Source organism: Excalfactoria chinensis, chromosome 6 (genome assembly GCF_039878825.1).
Source record: "Excalfactoria chinensis isolate bCotChi1 chromosome 6, bCotChi1.hap2, whole genome shotgun sequence".
Lineage (NCBI taxonomy): Eukaryota > Metazoa > Chordata > Aves > Galliformes > Phasianidae > Excalfactoria > Excalfactoria chinensis.
In genome coordinates this window covers 35,234,997-35,257,378 of record NC_092830.1, presented here as the reverse complement: position 1 = coordinate 35,257,378, position 22,382 = coordinate 35,234,997, and the positions used below count along the sequence as shown (strand labels likewise).

At 42.5% G+C, this 22,382-nt stretch overlaps 1 protein-coding gene across 2 annotated transcripts in view; it reads left to right on the top strand.

Annotated features, from left to right (window-relative positions):
* The window catches only part of ADAM12 (ADAM metallopeptidase domain 12), a 154,059-nt gene that overhangs the window by 26,953 nt on the left and 104,724 nt on the right, over nucleotides 1-22,382 (top strand). For both annotated transcript variants that reach the window (XM_072340304.1, XM_072340305.1), the window contains one exon: nucleotides 11,605-11,678. In XM_072340304.1, coding sequence (XP_072196405.1) covers nucleotides 11,605-11,678 — 74 coding nt within the window. The remainder of the gene's footprint in view (nucleotides 1-11,604; nucleotides 11,679-22,382) is intronic.

Sequence of the window (22,382 nt, the reverse complement as noted above, 5' to 3'; positions counted from 1 at the left end):
TTTGTTATCTTCAAATGCTGTGCTATATTGATTTTTTTGGCTTTTTTTTTCTATAAGGGGCTGAAAATTCTGGCAGTAACCCTGAAGCCGACTGAAATCATTGATTATCTGGTTTTGCCTCCTCTTCACTTATTTACCTCATGCCCTTCAGTGGAGAGAGGGTGTGCTATTTCCAGATGATTTAGTGTGAAGGAGAGTTGTGCTGAGCTGCAATATCAATGCATATAACCTTGATTCAGGGGTTAATTTTTTTAGACCCACAAGTTTATCTAACGCATCGTAATGGAGTTTGCTCTAGAATTATCCTTTAATGGCTTTGCTTATTGAACCTATGGGCAGTAATGAATGGAACAGATTTTCTGTAAGCTCATTTAGCGATTGAAAATACTTAAGGATGTTCTCTACAGGAGGGATTAGATGCATATTCTGCATCCTCCTAGGTATCCTGGTTACCATCCTAGTTATTTTATGAAATGTATTTTATCATTAATAGAAACTTTATGGTTGCAAGTTTTTTTTACTAATGGTTACGGTATTCTTGTCTTTGCCTTTGTAGAAATAAATAGACTGGCCATCAATACTTTAAGTCTCATTCAGAACAAGACATACGTTTTTGTTCTAGGGTTGTGCTTCTTAGGTTTTCTGAGCTCTCCCTGCTGCTTTACATCTTTTCTCCAAGAATGTATGTGTATAGAAGTGGCATCTGATAGTTAATTCTCTTTCTAATTATGTAGAAAAAATGTGAGATGCTGCACACAGGTTGGCAATATTGTGTGCTTTACCAGGAAATCTCCAGATCATTCTTTCTCTCAGGGCACATTCCAGGATATAAAAGTGATTAATGTGTCTTGGAAGCACAGCTTTGGAAAGTTCATCAAGTTACCTTGAGTAGCTTGAGATTGGGGTGAGATCTCCCCTACCATTAGTTTAAACAATATTAATATTTGATCTGTTCCCACATAACTCATTCATCATCTTCAAAAGATGATCAGAGACAAATTACCGTTTGAAAGAGTAGAAATCAGACACCAGCCCCTCAGTTCTGGTTCACATTCCAGTATCTGTGATGCTAAAGGGGACTTGAATCCAGAAGCACATCTGTGATTGCAATAACAAATTAGCAGAGAAGATTTAATCTGAGCCACATAATATGAAAAGATGTTTAGAGAGAATGAAGCCTGAGTTTAAGGATCTTGGCATGGGCCTGATGCAGTCTGAATGGAGGGGAGTAGGAAGAATCCCAAAGTGAGGGAACAGCATGTGAATTAAGCCAAGTAATTAAGTGATTTAAGCACTAATGGGCCAACCTTCTGAGTTCATTCAGGAGAGCGAAATACATATCAGTGCTTCTCTGGAGATTGCTTCATTGTCAAGGCTTCTGTGTAGCCAGGATACTTGCGCCTACCTTTACTTGCATTTAAATAAATTACATTTTTCGTTGGCTGAAACAGATTGTATCTTTTTTTGCCTTTCAGTAGGTTTCCTTTGCTTACAATTACTCTGGCTTCACAATCTTGAAATCAAATAAATTAATGAAAATGGAAAATCAGAACTCTTTCCTAATTAAGAACTGAGCACTTCAAGGAATACGAAAGGATCTAATTTAGAGGAAGATGTTTGGAGAGCATGAAATGTGGCTTGAAGGAGATACATGTGCATTTAATATAACTCACTGAGCACAGCCAGATTTGTATTGACGGGAGACAAAAAGCATCTGAAACCCTCTTTTGGAGATGGAATAATTAATGGGTTTTCTTGGAGCACTCAGAGTTGACTTTCAGTTCAGTGAAGTGGGTGGCTGTTGCACTTTGGTTTTTGGTGGACGTGGTTACTACTGTGTTTGTTGTTGTTTTTTTCCATATGTGTTACCTGAACTGTGGAAATACAAGGAGGGATCTGTCTGAGCCCTTTGTTCCTACCCCTAAATGATGTTTTATGTCACCTGCATGAAAACAGAGAGTTCCATCCTGGGGCTGTTGCAGGCTGTTTGGGATGTGGTTGATACAGAAGGGATGCAAAGAGTGGTCAGGTAGCTCAGATAATGTCCACGATAAGTAGGGCAATTCCAGATCGCTCAGCCACTCCTTGCAAACCTTGTGCACCAGATCCCTGGCCAGCTTCATTACCTTTCATTGGCCTTCTTGGCCACCTGAGCACACTGCTGACTTAATTTTCTATGAACTGAAACAGATTTCTCTTGATCTCCTTTTTCTGCTACATGCACAAATCCACTGTGGTTATTGTACCCATTTGTAATACAGCATCTCCTCTACTTTTGTCTTCTTCAGCATGCTGGAAAGCTCCTACAATGGAGAAATAATCTGAAGCTTGTATTATTTCTTATCATTGCAAACTTAAAGGTGTTAATTCTTTTCCCCACGGTGCAAGAGGTAATGGTCTCAAGTTGTATCAGGGGAGTTTCAGGTTAGATATGAGGGAAAATTTCTCCTCAGGGAGAGCACAAAAGCACTGGCACAGGCTGCCCAGGGAAGTGGAAGTGTCCCAGTCCCTGGACATGTTCAAGAACTGTGGAGATGTGACATAGTCACAGGGGATCATGGGGATGTGTTGCGATTGGAGTCGGGGATCCAAGAGCTCATTGCCAACTGTAATGGTTCCATGATTGTAAGATTGCAATAATTATGTGTGTAGATGCAGAAAGGAGATGTTTTAAGGTTTGCTGTTCTACTCCAGCTCTAGTGAGGGCACCATGGGTGTGTGGGTGGTAAAATGGAGAGCTATTAGATGGAAATATGCATAGAGAGCATGTCAGGACAAGATGCATAAAATATGATTACAGTGGGAAGCTGGTTGACGTATAGTCTTTGACAGAGCCTGTACTTGACCTTGATTTTTTGAGCAAGTTGCAAGACCTTGATATTGTAATAAAGTCACTAGTAAAAGGAGGTCACCTCCCCGTTGTTTTTACAGCGAGGAGGAATTTTACTTTTAGAACTGTGCAGTGGAACAACCTACTAAACCCAAATCCACACGGCATAGTCCACAAAGGTCACTTACATTTAGAATTGGCAAATATCAACAGCTGTTCATTCACATTATAATTACCCAAATTGCAAAGGACTGTCTGCAAAATGTTCTGTTTAGTAACTCGGACTACCCAGACCCGCTGCAATTGCTTTCTAGCTGCCAGCTCTATTAAGTTTTGTTTTGTAACAGTTTACTATGGAAAAGACATGTTTGTTTTCTCTGCACAGCCTTCCACAAAGCATTGTTTAAGCAGCACATAATGTATTCCAACAATGAGGTACTTTTTGCTCCCATCTGTTTGATAGCAAAATGAACAGTTGTGATTCCTGCATACAGTGTAAATATTGTATAATGACTATGGGTTTACTTTGAGCAAAGTCCAGGTTATTTCATTCCTCTGCCAGGCTTTAGTCTTTTTTTGAGTTGGGGAAAGACTTCTGATCTTTTTAGGTGTTAAGCCTACCTCTACCAGAACAACCCATCACTGCCCAGGGCTGAAGGTAAAAGCACAGTGGATACCAGGAGGATGGGGTGCCATAGAATCCAAGCATTGTTTGAGTGGGAAGGGACCTCCAAAGGTCATCTGGCCCAGCTTTCCTGCAATGAACATGAAGGTTGGCTGGGTCAGGTGCTTGGAGGCCTGTCTAGGCTGACCTTGAGTGCCTGCAGAGATGGGGCACCATCACCTCTCTGGGCAACTTGTGCCACCGCATCCACTGCCCTTATCATAAAAATCTTGTGGGTCTACCCACCATCCCAGTGCTCTGAGTAGAAGTTCCTCTGCTCCATGAAGCAAATCAGTACCTGGATGATAACATTGGGTGGCTCCTGATGTCTTTATGGAGATGGTCCTTCAGAGTCTGGCCATGCAGCACTGCAGGGGGGGGTCTGGTTGGGATGCACGCAATCAATGAGGGCTGGCTATGAGCAGATGTGCTTTTTATTTTTGTTTTTATTAGTTGTTCTTAATACAAAATTGAGTTCACAGTTTGATGCAGTCATCTCCATTCAGTCAAAAACACATGTTGTTTCCTTTTCCTTTCTTCCTTCCTCTGTGAATCACGAGCCCAATGAATTGCCTGCTCCCAGATGCTGAGCAGACTCCTTGCAGGTCATCAGGCACGCAGGGAAGTGCAATAAATACACGCTGTGTGTTGGCTTGTGTTGGTCTGCATCCATCCTGCTGCAAAGATACAGGAAGGGCTTCAATCCCTCGCCTTGGCTGCTCTGTGCTACAGCGGGCGTCCTGCTCCCAAACCACATCCTGGAGCAGAGGATAGCACAGCTCGCTCCCCATCGGTTCTTTGAAAGGATTGGCAACACCGGCCCCGTTCTCATAACTCACTGATGTTTATTCTCTGAGTTTTGTTTTTAGGAATCTGTGAAAGATTTTCTTTCAAAGTTTGCCCTGTAAAGAGAGCATCGATTTTTTTTTTTGACCTATTTTTAACTGACATATTTCAGCGGATAATTGGATAACTGCTTTAAAAGCCAAGGCTGGCCTATTTGCCCTGCTTACTTAGATGTAATTTCATAGGAGAGAAAACATTTGACTTCTTTTTTTAATGCATAAAGCTGTATAGTGCCTGCTAATCCCTATATCACCGGCCATATGCACCTAAATATGTTTTAGTGCAACTTCTGTGCCTGATAATGAAAATATGGTATAAACGTTGAACTCGGCTTTCACACTTGGCTTTCTACTGACACCGAATGAATTCAGAGCATAATGAGTCAGCCTCAGAAGATGCAGGTTTCAAACTGGTTGTTTTGGATTTGCTCCTGGAATATTTGACCTGTAACGTTATGACGTTTTGAACGTGTTTTAGTCGGTTTGTTCTTTAATTCAAATAAAGAATGTGAATCGAGAATACCTCACAAAAAGACTGCAGCTAAACTTTAAGCAAGCTTTCCTTTTCCCAGAGCGGTCATTAACCCTGTATTGTTGCACAGAAACCAGGAAGCTGTGTATTAGAGCTCGGCTGTTATACTGATCTTAGTCTGGCACAATTAACTTCTCAGCTTCCTTTTTCTTGAGTGTTGTTTGCCTGAATGTTTAACTCTGCATTGGAATCCTGGGTCACCAGCAACGGGCAGGAATGTGTTAATTTAGAAGGCTCTTTATAGAGATTATATATAGAGGGTATAACCTGAGGCTGATTGTAAGATAGAGGCAGTGCACCTAAACTTTACTTGTTTGTTTGTTTTAATTATTATTTTAACTGAATTTTAGTTGGTTTTTGTTTATGATGAGAAACTGACTGGATTTGGGTCGTTTCCCAGAGTTGTGGGGCTGTTCATATTCTATGCACATCAAGTGAGCTGCATGGTGAAATCCCATAGAGAAGCCTGAAAGAATTCCTAGGAATGTCTGGATAAAGGCATGCGAGGCCTTATCCTGTCCTTGCCTTCATGTGAGATGGCTTTTGCTGTGCCTTCTGGTGGCCAGCTGTGCACATGGAGCTGGCTGGCAGTGTGAGAAGCAACTGAAGAGTCATAGAATCATAGAATGGTTTGGGTTGGAAGGGTCCTTGAAGACCATCTAGGTAGAGGACTGATAAAATTGGCCTGCCAGCAAGCAACAGGTTGGTTTGATCTGCAAGGAAGAAAAAAAATAAATTGGGGAAAAAATATATATGTATTTTAGAAATTATGCCTTCCAGATAAAAGGATCTTGCATCTATTTGCATTGCCAGCAAGAAAGCAAATAATACAGTCTGTATGCAAAGAGTAACTGTGTTTTAAAGTTGGGAACGAAGTTGGAGTTCTTTGCTTTTGTGCATTACTGGAGTGGCTCAACCAATTTGTTAAGGGGCTGTGATTCGTTGCTACTCAGTTAAAAATAATCTGCTGCAAACCCCTCTGCTCTCTGTGCTGCCACTCATTATATGCAGCCACAGGGATACACGCTTGTCATTTGACAGTAAGGAAAGCACAGCTGAGTTCACTGCCCTGAGGAACCTGCAAAAGAATGTGAATTAAATGTTTATCCTTTTCATGTCTGAGTGAAATATCACTTGCTTTTGGAGGTGTTTACAAGAAACATAGTGTTCATTTCTAAAGAAAAGCCAAAAGAAAGGAAGAAATATTTTATTGATTTAAAACCAAAGCATGCAATCTACCGTGCTCTTTGCTGTTTGTAATTAGCTTAAATGTATATACTTTGTAGGCAGCTTGTGTTGCAGCTTATTGGACTGAATTCCCATTATCAAGGTAAGATCCCCCAGGTGGCTTTATTTCTTATATATTTCCCAGCTTTTCCTTCCTTGCGTATTGCAGATAGTGGAGAAGTAATATCAGCTCCAGGATCTCATCCCTATGAGCATACTCTGCAGCTAGTGGAGGCACAAGGCAGAATATCAGTGTGTGTCAAATAATGGACAAAACCATATTTTCATGCAGATAGCACAAAGTGCTGTGGAATTTATCCCTACTGGAAATAATGTGCTCTTTCCTTGGTTATGAAATTTCTAATTCCTCATGCTAGCTATTCAGATACAAGTCAAGGCATCTGGATTTGTGCAGAGAGTAACTATCTGATGCATCTCAACTGTCCATCATTTCCAGAGGTACGCTTAAGAGATAACAAACTTATGACCCTCACTTTTTGTTTGTGTGTGTGTATGTGTGGTGGAATTCATCTTTTCAGAAACATAGAGGATAAAATAAATGTGATCATATTCTTGTATTAAATCTTGGCACCTTTTGATCAGGTTAAGACTCCCTGGATTAAACCAATACCCTCAGTTTTTCTCTGGGTGGAGTACTTGAGCTATCGCATCATCTACTCTCATGTGACACGTGTCAAATACAACAGTCTCCAATGGCAGTCTTTGGCCAATAGGTAATATCTGCATGAATGAGCAACGTAGTTAGCTGAAGTCTAAATACATACTGAAGGCTCAGAAGTGCACTCAGGTTTCTCTGCCCTTTGGAGATGTCTCTTCATTATTCATCTGTTTTATAAACAAATGCTGATTTGCTTCTGCATCCAACTGCCTTGTGTAACACTGTGTTAAACCACCGTCCATGACAACATTCATGGCACAGCCGGGCTGCTTTGGTGGGAGCTGGTCAGAACAAATCATGCTCATCTCTTGCATCTTTAAAGGGCCCAGAGCATCTCCAGTGTAAGGAAAGGTTAAGTAACCTGGTTCAACCTGGAGAAGATTGAGAGGGGATCTGATAAATGTTGATAAATATCTACAGGGAGGTGGGAGGCAAACGGATGAGGCCAGGCTCTTCTCAGTGGTTTGTGGCAATAGGACAAGGAGTAATGGCCTCAAAGTGGAACATAGGAAGTTCTGCACTAACATGCAGAAGTACTTCTTTGTGGTAAGGGTGTTGGAGCGCTGGAAAAGGCTGCTCAGAGAGATTGTGAAGTCTCCTTCTATGGATATATTCAGAAGCCTATCTGTGTGACCTCTTTGGCTGGGGAGTTGGACTTGATGATCTCTTGAGGTCCCTTCTGATTCTTGCAATTCTGTGAGAAGTTAGAAGGTGTTTCCTTCCAGTCTTGCCCATTTCAACCCATTTCAGTCTAGGAATGTCCCACCAGTGAGGAGTGGGGATAATTCATGCAAACTGTGGCCTAATGCATGACATGGGTCAGGCTACGGATGTAGGTCAACTTGATGGCACATGCAAAGTTGTCCCCATTGTGAGGTTGGCTTTAGCATAGTTAGCAGCAGTTCTGGAGGGAGTGGAAACCACTTTGTTGGATTAAGCAAATCCGCCTGTTTCAATCTAGCATGTAAGGACGTTATTTAAAACTTTATTTAAAATCAGAGAAACAAAATAATCCCTTTTAGTTCTATTTCTTATGCTGATCCCTATTCTCAAATACTGGATTTGGACATCTGAGACAGCTGAAAATGCATTTGCCTTTCCAAAAGAATTAATGCTTCTGCTTTGAGTTTATTTACACTCTTTGTCTTGTCTTTAGGTATTTCCTTTTATTTCTATCATGTGGTTGCTAGAATATTTTTTTTTCTTCAGTGTTGCTTGTACTACTTGAATTCATGTATCCTGATCCAGTGAAACGCATTATAGAGAGGAAGGTGTAAAATCATATGCACCACGATTGTCTACTTCATCGGTTTTCCCTCTCTGCAGATGTAATGAGAAGTGACTCAAAATATTCTATCTCGATCTCAACAGTCGGTGTCAAGGGAAAAGCTAACAACGCTGCAGCATGATTGCAGTGCGTGCCAAATCCACAGCCCAAAGGAAGAGATGATCCAGCAGCGATTAAGACTTTTTCCTAGATTAATGTGCAGAAAAATATGCTCAGTGACATCTACTTTGAATTGAAATTCCAGAATGGGCATCCCACCAAGGTGAACAAATCGACTCCAAATTCGTTGTTACTAGTCTTTCAGGCATAAAAATTGAACATTTTTTTTTGGGGGGTGGTTATTATATCAGTGTTATTAGAAAGAAATCCATGAAGGCATTAAAAGTTCAAGACCTGCTGCTGGGATTCTGGGTTGATATTCATACTGATGTGATAAAACCTGAGCAGCTAAGGAAAAAATTTTATTGCTATATTGCTATTTTTGAGCTACTGTTCCTGTAGTGTCTTGATGCCTTCACCAGAGGGAAGGTGCTTATCTGCTCACCAGTGTGTTCAGGCAGCGTGCTTTTAAAACATAGAATAACCTGACTTAAAAGAGACCTATAAGGATCACCAAGTCTAATTCCCAGCTCTATAACAGTCTACATCGTGAGCAGAGAAAGACAAGAGGGTTAAAACGTGTCTATTTTGCAGAGGCAGAAAGTGGCAGAAAGGGTAAGCAAAGTCCAGAATAATCAAAGGTACAGCAGCTCCTCTCATCTGGAAGTTGCCTGGTCCCACAATGGTGTGTGGGTGCTCCAGCAGGACCATTCTGGTAGAGCTGGATTGGGACACCATTACCTGGTGTCCCCAGACCATCCTTTCTCTTCTTTTTCTAATTAAAGATCCTAGAGATGGATGTGAATTGAAGAAGGGTGGGAGCACTTAGAAGTGCTTAAAAGACAGTTTAATTAATATATGCTTTTACTTGTGTGTATTGATTCGTGTTTTGTTGTGAGACAACAAGCAAACAGCCCTGATTCAAAATAGGCTACGGCCTCACAGGGCTCCTGTTGTCCAAGAAAGCATTTATTAAGGCATTTATTGTGTGCTTTATCAGAGAGGGCTCTATTATCAGAGAGGGCTCTAGCTTGGCTTTAGCTAGAATTGCATCACATTTCATCACTAGTTTATTTCAGAACATTGAGTGGACCTCACTTAATGGCAATTCAAATCAACATCCCTTAGTAAGGAGCACATTAATGGGGGAAGTATCTTTATTTCTCCACTGATAAAATTTGGTGAGGACTGTGAAAGTAAACGCTCTAAATAAGACCAAAAGTATTACTCCAGTCATCCTGAAGTCTGTTCTGCCTCTTAAGGATATCAAGGAACAGCTTGTGTGCACTGGTGAAATATGCCTCTGAATACATATGGCCAATGGGAAAGGAGCAGGCTGTAGTTAGAGCGGAAAGAACTAGAAAACACAAATCTGTAGGGAAATAAAGGTCAAAACATCTCTGATTGTTGTTATCATGTTGATATGGTATTTTTTTGTGGTGTGAAGCGTCTGATAAGGTTAATTTTAATTCACTTTTCTGGTCCTGTAACAGGCTGCCTTATTCCTTTCTAACTTTACAACATGGTAGCATCAATAGACTGTCAGTGAGTACCAGTGAGGATTCATGAATAAACATGGTTATCATTTACATGCTAACAGAGGGCCTTCAACTGAAAGGAACCCATTTGTGCTCCTGCAATATCTTAATTATTTACTGTGTTATATTGTAATTAATTGTATCCTACTCACTCAATATCCTACTCAAACTCAATAGTGTGTATATCTTACGGGGTTTGGAACCAATGTACTATAATATTAAAGTGGTAATCAACATCGCCTCTAAATATTCATGCCAATAAATGGCTCCCATGTGTTTGCTGCATGCCAAGCATCGTCTGAAGCTTTTATTTAGCATGCTAGTGGGATCTCATTGTTGCAAAGTTGATGGAGATGCAGAATTTCAATACTGTTGTTTTGTGTGGGGTGAGGAAAATGTGATTTTGGATGAGCAGCAGGGTAGGATACTCGGAAGAAAGAGATGGTATTTCAGTCACAATCTGTGCTTAGGAGTGGTCGGGTCCTGGCACAGCTGCCCAGGGAATGGTGGGGTCACTGTCCCTGGAGGTGTTCTAGAGCCATGGGGGGTGTGTGGCACTGAGAGGGATGGAGGGGGGTAGTTTGGGGCTGGGTTTGGAGTTCTTAGAGGTCTCCTCCAACCTTAATGATTCTGTGACTCTATGATTAATAACGCTTGAGAACACTGGGGAGTTGTCAGCTATTTTTTATTGTAATTTACCATTTTGTTTAGTCTGTGGTAGCCTTCTCATCATTTCACTTCTTAATAAACATTTACAGTTTTTCAAACCCTGGCATTGCATGGGCTGGTGCTCCAGCAGCTGCACAGCTGGGGCTCCATCGCGGCACTGCTGCAGCAGTCGCAGATTCCAACGCATTTCTCAATAAATCAACTAAACACAACCCCCTAAAGATTGGACAGCCTCAGTTCTGCAACTGGCTGGCTTAGATATTCAGAGAAGTGTACTGAGCTTGCAGAGGAACAACTGATTTATTGAGCTACTGTAGGATTTCAAAACAAGGAAATACTGTCTCGCAATCCAGTAAGTTTGTTTAATGAAATGTAAGTTAAATGTAAACAGTCTTAACGTGTATGCGAGTGGAGACTTTTGGATGAAGGGTAACACATATGGTAAACTGTGCCTTCTTGTTTCGTGCATGAAGGGCCTGCGTAGGTACAATGGAGGGGTGGCCCCTCTGCCCCAAAAGAAGTGAATCCACCTTCAGTCAGTGGAGATGAAAAACAACTTGTTTGATGGTCAGAGTGCAGCAATATGAAGATCGCACGTTGTTGTGTTGGGGCTGGAAATGCAATCCAGATGTCCTGAACCTGCCTTATACAGCATGAACTGGGATTTGCGTGTGCTCTACTGCTGACAGCTTGTTTAGATGACTCTCTAGCATGTCGTGTATATGCAAGTACCTTGTGTGTTGTCCTCACAGTGGTACTCGATATTTTTAGCCATACTTCTGACTGCTCTAACAGCAATTCTTTTAGTTTTTACAAAATATGAGTTATTCCTTCTGAAAAGTTACGCAACACGTATCAAAATATGTAGGTGTGCATAGGGAGTAAGTAGTTCAGTGTGACTGTGCTTGTTGTTTGGTTCCCAGGAGGGTCTCAGATCTGTGTTGCTTATGGGTCCCTGCAGGACATACTAGGAGGTGTGAGAGCCATCAGATCCCAGCCTGGTCACTTAAACCAGAAATGGGCAGGTAAAGTGCAAGCCTGATTACTTCTGCCTTACTCTAAAAAGAGTTACAGAAAAATTTAGCATTGCTAAGAGATTATATCAGTGTTTAATCTCGTTTTGGCTGTTATATGGAGAGCAAAAAAGAGAGGATTCCCAAAGTGTTTCAGATAGCTTGTGGAAATGGAGATGGATTCAGCTTGGGCTCAGCCAACTCTGTTTTATTCTTGCAGGACCACCCATCCCTGCTGCAGTTGGTGGTACAAGCTGAAGGGGAACGTCTGGTCATCCACCTGGAGAGAAATGAGTGAGTACCTCTGGTGCATGTTCATTTTGTACTGGCGTTTCTAGAGAGGGATTGTAATGCTAACAGTAATGTTTTAAAGCCTGCCCCCAGCCAAGTTTGCTCCTTTTCCCTAAACTGAAGATTGTTTTGCAGTTTGGGTTGTGTGCATTCATATTCTGCTTAGAAAGCATGAACTGGTGTGTACGGTTGCATTTAAGAGGGTCTGAAAACAAAAATGCTGCCTCTGTGTTTTCTTTTTGATCGTTGTTCCTGTTTTGTTTGGATTTGCCTTCCTTTCCTGCAGTAATAGGGCATTTTATTTACATTAACGTGGAAAATCCTACAATCTTTGGAATGTTTTGGATGATTCATCCTTCCTGGTGCTTCATGTGACCATGGTCACCTCCATGCAGCAGCCATGGTTGTCTGGTAGGGAGCATGAGCCAGGTGATGAGGCTGGACCATTAGGTGGGAGCTCTATGGCTTTATTGGCAAGGGGCTGTGGTGGGTTGGTTGCCCTGCTCATGAGGCTCACAGTCGAGCCCAAACACTTCTTAGTGGGCTGTAAATATTGCATCTTCTTCCATGTACTCTTAACAACTCCTGCTCGTGTACTGAAGCTCTCATAGGTAGATTCTAGGGGATGATGCAGAGAGGGTGCAGTGGTACCAAACTATACAGAAATGAAGCCGCTTCTCTTCAGGGAGTAAGCAAATGTAAGCACCCTGCCTTGGGCTGGTGACTGCCATCCTCACTGCAGGATGGTGGGACACCTCTCAGAGTAGTGACTCAATGCAGAATGCTTTTCATTTCCAGCCATTTGGAGAAACTCTAACATGACCCAGCAGTGATAGAATGCAGTTCACTTGATGATTCAACATTAGGACCAAACAGTGAGCTTTCTTAACGTTCTTTTCAGTATTTCTTTATCATTCATTTCCTATCCTTGAAGGGAACGTAGATCCCCGATGCCTAAATTGCTCTGCTTCGGCAACTAAAAGAGGATTTAATTCATTTAGTAAACAGGGATTTAACTTTATATTCTTGTAATCTCTGTCAAAGGGTGTGCCTTCCTTCAGGAATGTGAAGTATGCAGCAATTGAGGAAACTATTTGCATTCCATGTCAGCGATTAAAAGAACATAAAACTGCTAATATGGGCCCTGCTGAACACACCAAATTCTCTTGTACCTGTAATAAATCAGATCTAGAAAATTATAACGTGCCGTCTCCATCTCTTTTAAAAGTAGGGGATAACAGGACTGTAAATTAACTCTTATGAACATCTGTTAGATGAATCAGATTTGGAGATTTCTGAGCTCTACTACTTAAAAAATACAATATTTCTGAATGGTTATTTTCTAGTTTACCTATTTCTATGATGGGATGCCCCCCAGAAGGCTTGTGTTCTAGAAGAGCTTTGGTGATGCCAACATGAGGTTCAACATGCTAGTGTAAGACGCTGAGGTTAGCCTTGTCTGTGTTTGGGGTTTATAGCACACAAAGCAGTTCACAGATCCCAAACCATGGAAGCCAGTCCTGGCTTTGCAGAATCATCATTCCCTTTTCTCCAGTTAGTATTACTGATCTTGTTTTCAAGACAAGTAACTTTGCAGTGCTTGCACATCAAAGCAAGGCAGGAGCTGCTGTGCTCCAACCTGCTCCATCTTCCTGACACTGGCACGAGCTCAGATATCTTGAAAGCCACAATGCTGAGCATTGGAGCAACCATTGCTTTAAGTGCAGGTAGTGTGCTAAACACAAGCATGTTTCCTTGAGTAGTTAGTAGACAGCACACATGAAGCTCTGAGACATGTGCTGTTGTTTTACTGTAGTTTCACGTACAGCATGTTATTCCTTGGAGGGTGGTAGGGGTGGAGGTAGATGAGACCCCTCAATTACATTATTTCTGCATTGGATCATGCAAAAAAACACACACACAAAAAAAAACTGGATATGATTTTACATACTTAGTAGAAACAGCTGCTTTGAGTAGCCTGGACGTTAAAATCCATTTATTGAAAACCTTAGAGATTTTTCCAAACCTTCAGTTCTATTTCAAAACATGATTCAGATGTATTAGGCAACCCCAAGTGAAGACTGATGTGTTAAACCATCTGTTATCTATGGAAATGTTTAATGTCAGTTTGGTGTTTTTCTGGTTTTTAGACTCGGCAAGATGTGTTCGTAGTTGTAGGGCAACATGTTTGTTTTGGGGTTGGGTTGGGGTTGGGGGTTTCCTAGTGCCTAACTTCACAGCTTAAGGTTTGAAATCCGCTCAACGCTTTCCAGCTGTTACATTGACTTTTGTTTTTAATCATTAAATAATCCAGTGATTAATGTTCAGGCACTGCACGTTTGTAATCGCAAAACCTGAATTATTTGCTTTGAATTTAGCTTGTCAATCGTCGAAAACCGACCAGCGAGCTTATGTTGCAAGCGCATTTCTTACTATGATTTATTTGCAAAATACGATTGCACTCTTGAGAACCTCGAGCTCTGTAGTACCTAAACTGTTTTAGAAGCACTTGTCTTAGGGAGAGATTTCCAGAATCAGCAAGTCATCTATCAGCTGCAAAGCAAAACACCCCTTGCAGCAGCTGGCTGACTGGTGTGCATCGCAGCCATGATACTGATGTGCTTCTGTGGTGCAGGGCAGGGGAATGTCTGCTCAGAGCAATTCCTTTCAGGTTGGTGGCAGCATATGGGCCTTAGAAGAAAGTTGCCCTAATAGCGTGTAAGTGAAATGAAACCCCCGTGAGATTAAATCTGAGTTGAAGAGGAGAACAGTGTGCGACTACTGGCTGCTCTTCTGCAACTGGAAACGTTTTGCACTGTCAGAAGTGGGTCTGCATGCAGCAAAGCACTTAAGTGTTCTTTTAACTTTAAACATATGAGTAATCCAGGTAGAGTCAGCGGAATTACTGATTTTCAAAATTAATTTCACGCTTTAATGATTTGCTGACAAAGGTCGTAGTTATGGATGTCAAAGGAATATAACTTTGAACAGATGTTAGCGAGCTCTTCCAGAGCCACGTAGACTTGCTTGAAGGGCAAGGAGGAAAAGCAGGATATGCAGAGGGCGCGCGAGAGGCAGCATGGAGGTGGAATGGGTTGGCTCCAGGGCTGTCGGCAGCGGTGCATCCTTCAGTGCATCCTGGTTCCTTCTGGTGGGAGGCAGCAGTAGGACGAGGGCTGGGCTGGTGCTGTCAGAGCCCAGGGAACCCCAAGTGGAACCCAGGGTATCTTCATGCACAGTGCTAAGCTGAGCTGTCTCCACTCAGGCCATCATGTTCAGAAATGATTGTATTCAATTTGATTGGGAAAAAAAAGAGAGGGAAAAAATGTTCTCTCTTTTCTTCCTGCCTGACCTTTTTGCGTAAGAACGCTGACTGGCATGCAAGTGACATTCTAACTTCATTAATTTAGCAGGAAAACAACCCATTTCCACTGCCGAAGAAAATAGCTGACAAAATCTGTTAATGAATTGACTTGCGTATATACAATCAATGGCTACAAGTACAGATAGAGGAAACAAAGCTAAACACAACTAGAGAAGTGTAGGACCTCTCAGAACTTTCTATCTGTGCTGTAACTTAGCCAAAAAACACTGACCCCTGACTGTGTTATCTACCAACATGGGGCCAGCAGTGTACTGCAGCACTCCATTGCCTGCTGACAGTTGGGGATTCTTGTTAATTGACGTAAATGTTTCGGTTTAATGGCAGTATCTGTTTTTCCTTTACATCCCGGCAACAGCTTTCTCCACACCCAAATGCAAAGATTCAAACACTGCAGCTCTGGTGATGTTGGTATTGAACTGTGAGACTAAGGGAGAGGCATTCAGCGGAGCTTTGTGGTGTAAGGATGGCATAGTAATGGCACTGAAATGTTGAGATTTGCTCAGTTTTGAGCAGTGGCACAGGATTCATTCTGTAGTGGGAATCGGTGTTGTGTGGTTGGGGTGAACTTTTGCAATGTGGTTTTGGAGTTGTGTTTTACAGTGAAAGGGCTCAGATCCACCAGGGGAGAAACTTATTGTTTTCTCGAGCTGTTTTTCCTCTCCTTATACAAATATACCAAAAGAAAAGGAAAACAAGAGATGTTTATATACTGATACAGTATGCTGGAAGTAGAGAGGTTGGAACTTTGCATTCTTTGTTGAGGTTGAATGTCATCATCTCCAGCATCACCAACTTCTCTGACACGTCTTGGTAAACAGTGGGCAATGGGAATCGCCCCCTTTCTCAGATGGAAAATTGTGGTGCAGTAGAATAGCAGCAGTAGAATGTGATATTTTCAGAACTGTTTTAATCTCCTCGTGTACTGAAGCATGTGAGGATCTCAGCATTTCATTCCAGCACCGCTGAGGCCGGGGTGAGGGCAATGGGACAAGTGCTGCCTGCTGGAGGCGGCTCCATTGCAATTGTACTGAAAACACAGGCAGAGCGTAATCATCTGTGACAGCAAAATAAATCATTAGGAGGGAGACAAGAGAGAAAACAGCTTTCTAGAAAGCCTGCCATCTCCCACTGATGGTCATCAGCCAGCCCATGTGGCACACATTGACCATCACTGCCCATGGAGCGATGGCCAAGTTGTCTTGCTGACTGGCAGGCAAAGCAGGGCTGCGTCCAGCTGGACCTAGACTTTGCTCAAAAAGCTCCTGGTGTTCCTCACACGTTTCTGCTGTTCAGGCATATTTCACACCAATTTTGTTTCCTGGGTTTCTGTATGTGTTCCTAACAAGAGTAAGCAATGTGTCAATAGCAGTGAAGAGCAGATCACTGCGTTCTGCTGAGCAGCATCACGTGGCCCATCATTACCTGGGATGTCTGGTCTTCTTTTCACAACGTGTGCTGTGAAAACCAAGAGGATTTTCCTGCATTTCAGAAACATTTATGAAAATGTTGTCTGGCCTCAGAAGGACAGGGAGGACCGGGGGTTGGAAGTGGGTGATCTTTGAGGTCCTTTCCAATGTAAGCCATGGTGTGAGCCTATGATTCTATGACTGTAAAGGGGTTTTCAAGTCATAATTGAGACTGAGCCTCCTCTCACTGAATTTTCTATTGGACATTTTTACTTTGATGCTCAGTCCCAGGGGTCTGGTGCCTATGGATCATTACAGGTATGTGACAGTATGTCTAATGTCTCAATAATTAGTTTTATTTTCTCATCTGGTGGCATTTTGCTGGCACACACTCCGTTCCTGGGATCTGAGCTTCTCCTGAAGGCTTTGCAGAGAGGAACAAATGGTGTTCCTTTGCAAAATTTTATGGGGAAAGGTGCCAGTGAATTCACTTGAAGTGTTTGCTGTTTCATGTATTTATTTTTAGGGGGTTAGTAAGCACAGAGTACGCTGCAGTACTTGAGATGCATTCTTGGCGATTTCATGTTGTATGTAGAAAGGAAAGGATCAAAGGAAACAATTCAGATTTGGGGTTTCCCAGACTTTGGTAGATCTCCAGATTGTCCCAGCACTCTCTGCAGACCCTTGGGGTAATCTGCAGGGATTGTTTCTAGAAGCTTTGGTAACTGATCTCCATGTCTTTATGGTTGCAGGAGTTCTTGGATGTGTCCTCCCCAACTCTGCACCACTGTCAATGATTTCTCACCTGTTTGTGTTGCAGTCTGTGTAGGCAGCTGTCCCATCCCTGTGTTTGCCTTCTGGGTTTTAGCTGGTTGGTGAAGGAGGCAAAATGGAGTTACCATAAGGGGAGGATGAGCCGTGTCCTGGCTGTGCATGTCCATGTCAGTGCAAACTGGGGAAGAAAACTGCCATGGTAAAAAAGTGCAAATATTGGAGAGACTTTTTAGCATTCTCTTTTTTTTGGTGGTACTTAAGGCTCCTATCCTAGAGTCATAGAATCACCAAGGTTAGAAAGATGTGCAAGATCATCCAGTCCAACCATCCACCTATCACTAATAGGTCTCAATACAGCACTACCCTCAATACAGTGTTCCTTAAACACCTCCAGGGTCAGTGACTCCAAATTTCCATCAACAGGACATGGCAGCCTTCAGTGTTCTGAGATTTCCCTTTGTGCCCAGGGTGTAGGGGCAGGTGCCGGCAGGCACATGCCTTGCCATAAAGATATCCGAGTCCTCACTTCTCAGCAGCTACAGGGAAACAGGAGGGCTGGTGGGAAGGAGAACTGAGTGCCCCTTGTTGGCAGGAGTAGAGTGCTATGGGGATGCTTCCTGGGGCAGCTTCGGCTCAGCCCCACTGATGTCACAGTTGTGTGGCACTTTCAGAGCGATGCTGGTGAGTCAGGCTGCAGGCATGTCTGCAGGGCCTCTGCACTGCACTGCCTGGCTTTTCTCTTTGGGATAACAGAGGAGAAGAGAGGAAAAAAAACGCTGGGGTGGGGGGGGGGGGAAAGAAAGAAAAAGGAGAGAAAGAAAGGAAAAACCCAGACACACGAGGTATTTAAGGACAAGAATCTCCTGCATGGAGCTGGATTCGGAGAAGCAGATACTTTCCTGGACGTGAAAGCTCAGACTCTTTCCAGAAAATGTCAGTTCCTGTCCAAATGACAGCGCGGATTCTCGGGGCGGCAGAGGACGGCTGAAAGCACTGCAGGGGATGGGCCCAGCTCAGTGCTGTGGGCAGCAGCAGGATGTGCAGCCCTGGCACTGCATCGTGCCCTGCTGAGCTGTGAGGGGTCACCCATCCTCATTCTATAGGTGAAAAACGGTGTGCAAACACAGAGTACGGCTGCATTGGCCAAGTGGGATGATTCAAAAAGCAGAGCCTATATGAAGAGTCATACTGTGGAGGAAATACATATATGGAAACATAAGCTTGGCAATAGGAGGCTTTTCTTTTTTTCCCCTCCTTTGATGTCTAGCCTCAGTAATCCAGACAGATTCCTCCAAAATTCGGTCCAACTTATTTTGGTGCTTTTATCTCACTACCTGCTACTTGCTCGTTGAAGGAGCTGTGATAAAAAAAAGTCTGCATACCTGGCTGCAGTGTAGAACTGTGCTTTTTGCATGAAGAAGGTAACTTGAGTACACCGCAGCACTCCCCATAAATGGGACGGCTCTTGGCAATTCACACTTCCCAAGTCCTCTCGGGATGGGAGCAGAGCCTGCCTGTTCCTCCATCTGACCCACATATTTGCACTCTGTCAGTGTGGTTCAGTCCAGTAAAAGCACACTGCCCTCCTCCTATCTGATGCTCTTTTTTTTTTCCCCTGGGGGAAAGAATAAAGAGTTATGTTCGGTTATAGCTCTACTTCAGGGTCAATTTCAGTGCTGTCTCTATTGTGGTACGTATTTTATCAGACCAGTGCTCTGGAATCTGCACTTTTCTAGTGCTTGTGATGAAATGGTCATATCTGATTACAGTTTCTCTGTAACAAGGAGGGGAAAAGAAGAGGCGTGCATCTCCAGCTTTCAGATCAAAATAAGTAAACTTTTGGCTTCGGGAAAGTTGTACGTGGCACTTATAAAGATGTTAAAGCATGTACAGCTCAATCAGAAATGCCTATATACAGCCTGCTGACTTCAGTGGATGGCTGTGGATTTACCTAGGGGAAGGATATGATAGATACGAACGTTACTTTTCTTGTAGGTGGTAGAAAAGAAAAACAAAACCAAGAATGGGAATTAGAGAATGGAAGTGGAGATATCCTTACAATTCAGCACTCTTTACATTTAACACAGCTCCTCAAATACACGCTAGAACGTTTCTCCACTTTGTGATATATGGTTGGCAGACAGGTTCTGCCTTTTCTTAGCACGAGTCCTTGCTCACCTTTTGTACTCCCCATCTCTTCCAAGAGATTGGTAAAGCAAACTCTTTTTCTCCCCTCCTCCCCCCAGAATCATTTATTCTCGCTATAATGTACTACTGAGGCAGCAAATGCCTTATCAGTTTTGAAACAGCGATCTGGATAATTCTGAGCAGATGTCTCTCTTTCTCTAATCGCATCGGTTATTTCTTGGTCAGTCTTGATTAGCTGATTCTTACATAATGAGAAAGTACAGTTAATGGCCACTTGTGTGTAGGGTGAACATGCTGAAAAGAACAGCTTAGCCCCTTGAGAACAAGAGGCTGATGAGCCAGTAAAATCAAGCTACATGGAATGAGTCTTCATTATGAGTCATTAGAAAAGATGACGCTTTGGCTAACAGATGAAATATCTTTGATGAAGACCAGTTGTAAAAGCACAACTTAATGCTTAATAAATGTATTGGGGTGACTCATAAATTCAACGTACACATTTGTTTCTTTGCAGTAAGTGTCAAGTCCGGTGCAGCAACATTTCCTGTGTTAGATGTGCCCCCTGCCTGGATACAGGCCTTAAAAGAGACACTCTTAGACTCTCTGGGTGAAAGATGACTGAGCAAGAACTTGGCAGAGGATTCAAAATGAAAATAACAGTGGTCAGACCCACTGCATTTGGCTGGAGCTTGGGCACATCTCCCATCATAGACTGGCTAGTGCCTGTTAGGTGTATCATAATTTGATTAGACTTGTAACTCACCTGTATAGAGATTGGTCTGGATTGGAGGAAGCTATGGCAGTTTAACTTGTTCCATGAATCCTTTGGGTAGCTTATGCAGTTTTAGATGAACAAATAAAAGTTAAATTCAACATAGAGTCATCTAGGTTAGGAAAGACTTTAAGATTACCATTCCATCCTTCAATGCAACCTACTGAATTCCAGCACTAAGCCATGTCCCTTAGTTCCACATCCATACCACCAGGGATGGAGGATTCCTTCTCCTACTTGGGCAGCCCATTCCAGTGCTGGAAACAGCAGGGATTCCAAGTGCCACATGGGAGGTGAAAAGCAGAACACATCTCCTAACTAGATATTAGCAACATCTCCATTCTGCTCCTCAAAATGTGAAGTGGATAATGCCATGTTGTTGGCCTTGAGGTAGCACTGGGGAAGCGTGAGATGGCAGAAATGGTTCCCAGAGTATTTGAGGGGGAATGTGGAAGGAATTTTCTTTGTTTGTTTTTGTGCCTTGTTAAAGAAGTTGGTAGTTCTTAGTGCCTGCTGACAGCACAGCAGCCGAGAGCGTGGAGCTGCCGTCCTTTGGTTTAAGTTGAAGTGCCGTCTCTGCTCATAAAGGAGTTGCAGCATCTTTTAAAACCCTCATTGCTTTATTTAGTGAATGTAAACTGCAGCAGATCGATGTCTTTCCAAACTGTTTGCAGGAACGCTGCTCAAATACAGCAAGCACTTGGCTTTTTTGAGCTCAGAGCTGATGAGCCCCACTGCTTTTGGGGTCCAGCACTAGGAGCCGTAAGGCCAGCGGCAAGTAAAGAAGTGGAATAAGTGATGAATTCACTTAGAGGGAAAGGGCAGGGTAGAGAATAAATTGTTAAATAGATTAATGTGAATGTCTTTTATATTTTATAAACCTCCCAAGTCCCTGGTGTGCTGAGCCAGGTTTTGTTTATGTACATGGAAACGTGAAATCTTTTCCAGTCCCTGTGCAAATAACATAGAATTGGACTTCATTACCTTGGCTAATTTAACAAGTCCTATGGGGCTTTTTGTTACTCGGTAATAGAGGAGGAGCCACGAAGCCCAGAACTGCTGCACCAGCACAATCTCTTTGAATGAAATAATCCTCCTTACTTTGTGAATTCCTGGTGAAGGGTTCGCCTGGGAGGCCGGGGTTCACAGCAAGCACAGATTGGGCCTTGGGGTCCTTTGGGGCCACCTGGAGCAGCAGGTGGGAGCCCTGGTGGCCAGCTCCAGCCCAGCTGCAGCGTGCTCTGATAGTGGCTTCCCAACGCATAGTTGGCAACAGCCAATCTTGGTGGAGCTAGGAGCTTTAATGAAGGATTTAGAGATCTTGTCTTTGGAATAAAAAGCCTTAATGTTCTAAACCTGGGAATTTCTTTATCTCTTGTAACTAGTGGATAATGATGCGGTGCTGAGAAACGAAGCATTGCAAACTGCTGATATTATTTCTGTTATGCCTGTTAAATAGAACTAATGCAAACACTGCATAAATATTTTAATAGCTCTTTACTGCATTTCTTTCGAAAATGTTTGAAGAACCACCTAATGTCAGACTGAGACACTTCTTGTGTAAACCCCTGTTAATTCTCCTTTAATGGCTTTATTAACAGTATTTAATTGAATATTGATGCATTTAGCAGCCCTTTAAGCAACCCGATCTATTGAAGTTTTAGCCTCACGTATTGATGAGTGGCACAATGTTAAGATCACTGATTAATTGCGTCTCTTGTTTAATTCTGTTTGAACTATTTCAACATGAAAGATAGAATGTAGGTACAGCAGGGCTCTCATTTTTGATGAACTTTCTGTATCTCATATTCATAGTTTGTACCATTTAATATAACTCGTTTTGAATCCCAATATGATCAGTTAGTGGATGTTTGTGATCACACTCACAGAGCTGGGGGGAGCCTCAATATTTTACTCTGTCTGATATGTTCTGTCTTTTATCTCTCCTGTCATGAATAATTGACTTGTTGGTACATCCTCAGAATGGAATCCTGTTCTGCAAAAGCATAGATGTTTTACTTGAAAACAGGAAGCATTGGAGGGATATTAGCTTTCTCCTTGGATATTGTCCTTAAAATATGAGAAGTCTGCAGAGAGTTGGATACTGGAAAGCTGCTTTTCTTGTGTACTGCACAAGTGCTGCTGCTACCATACATATTTAATCGCAGCGTGGTTGCTTTGCTCATCTCAAATATTCTTCTTTATATGTATTTTTATGAAGT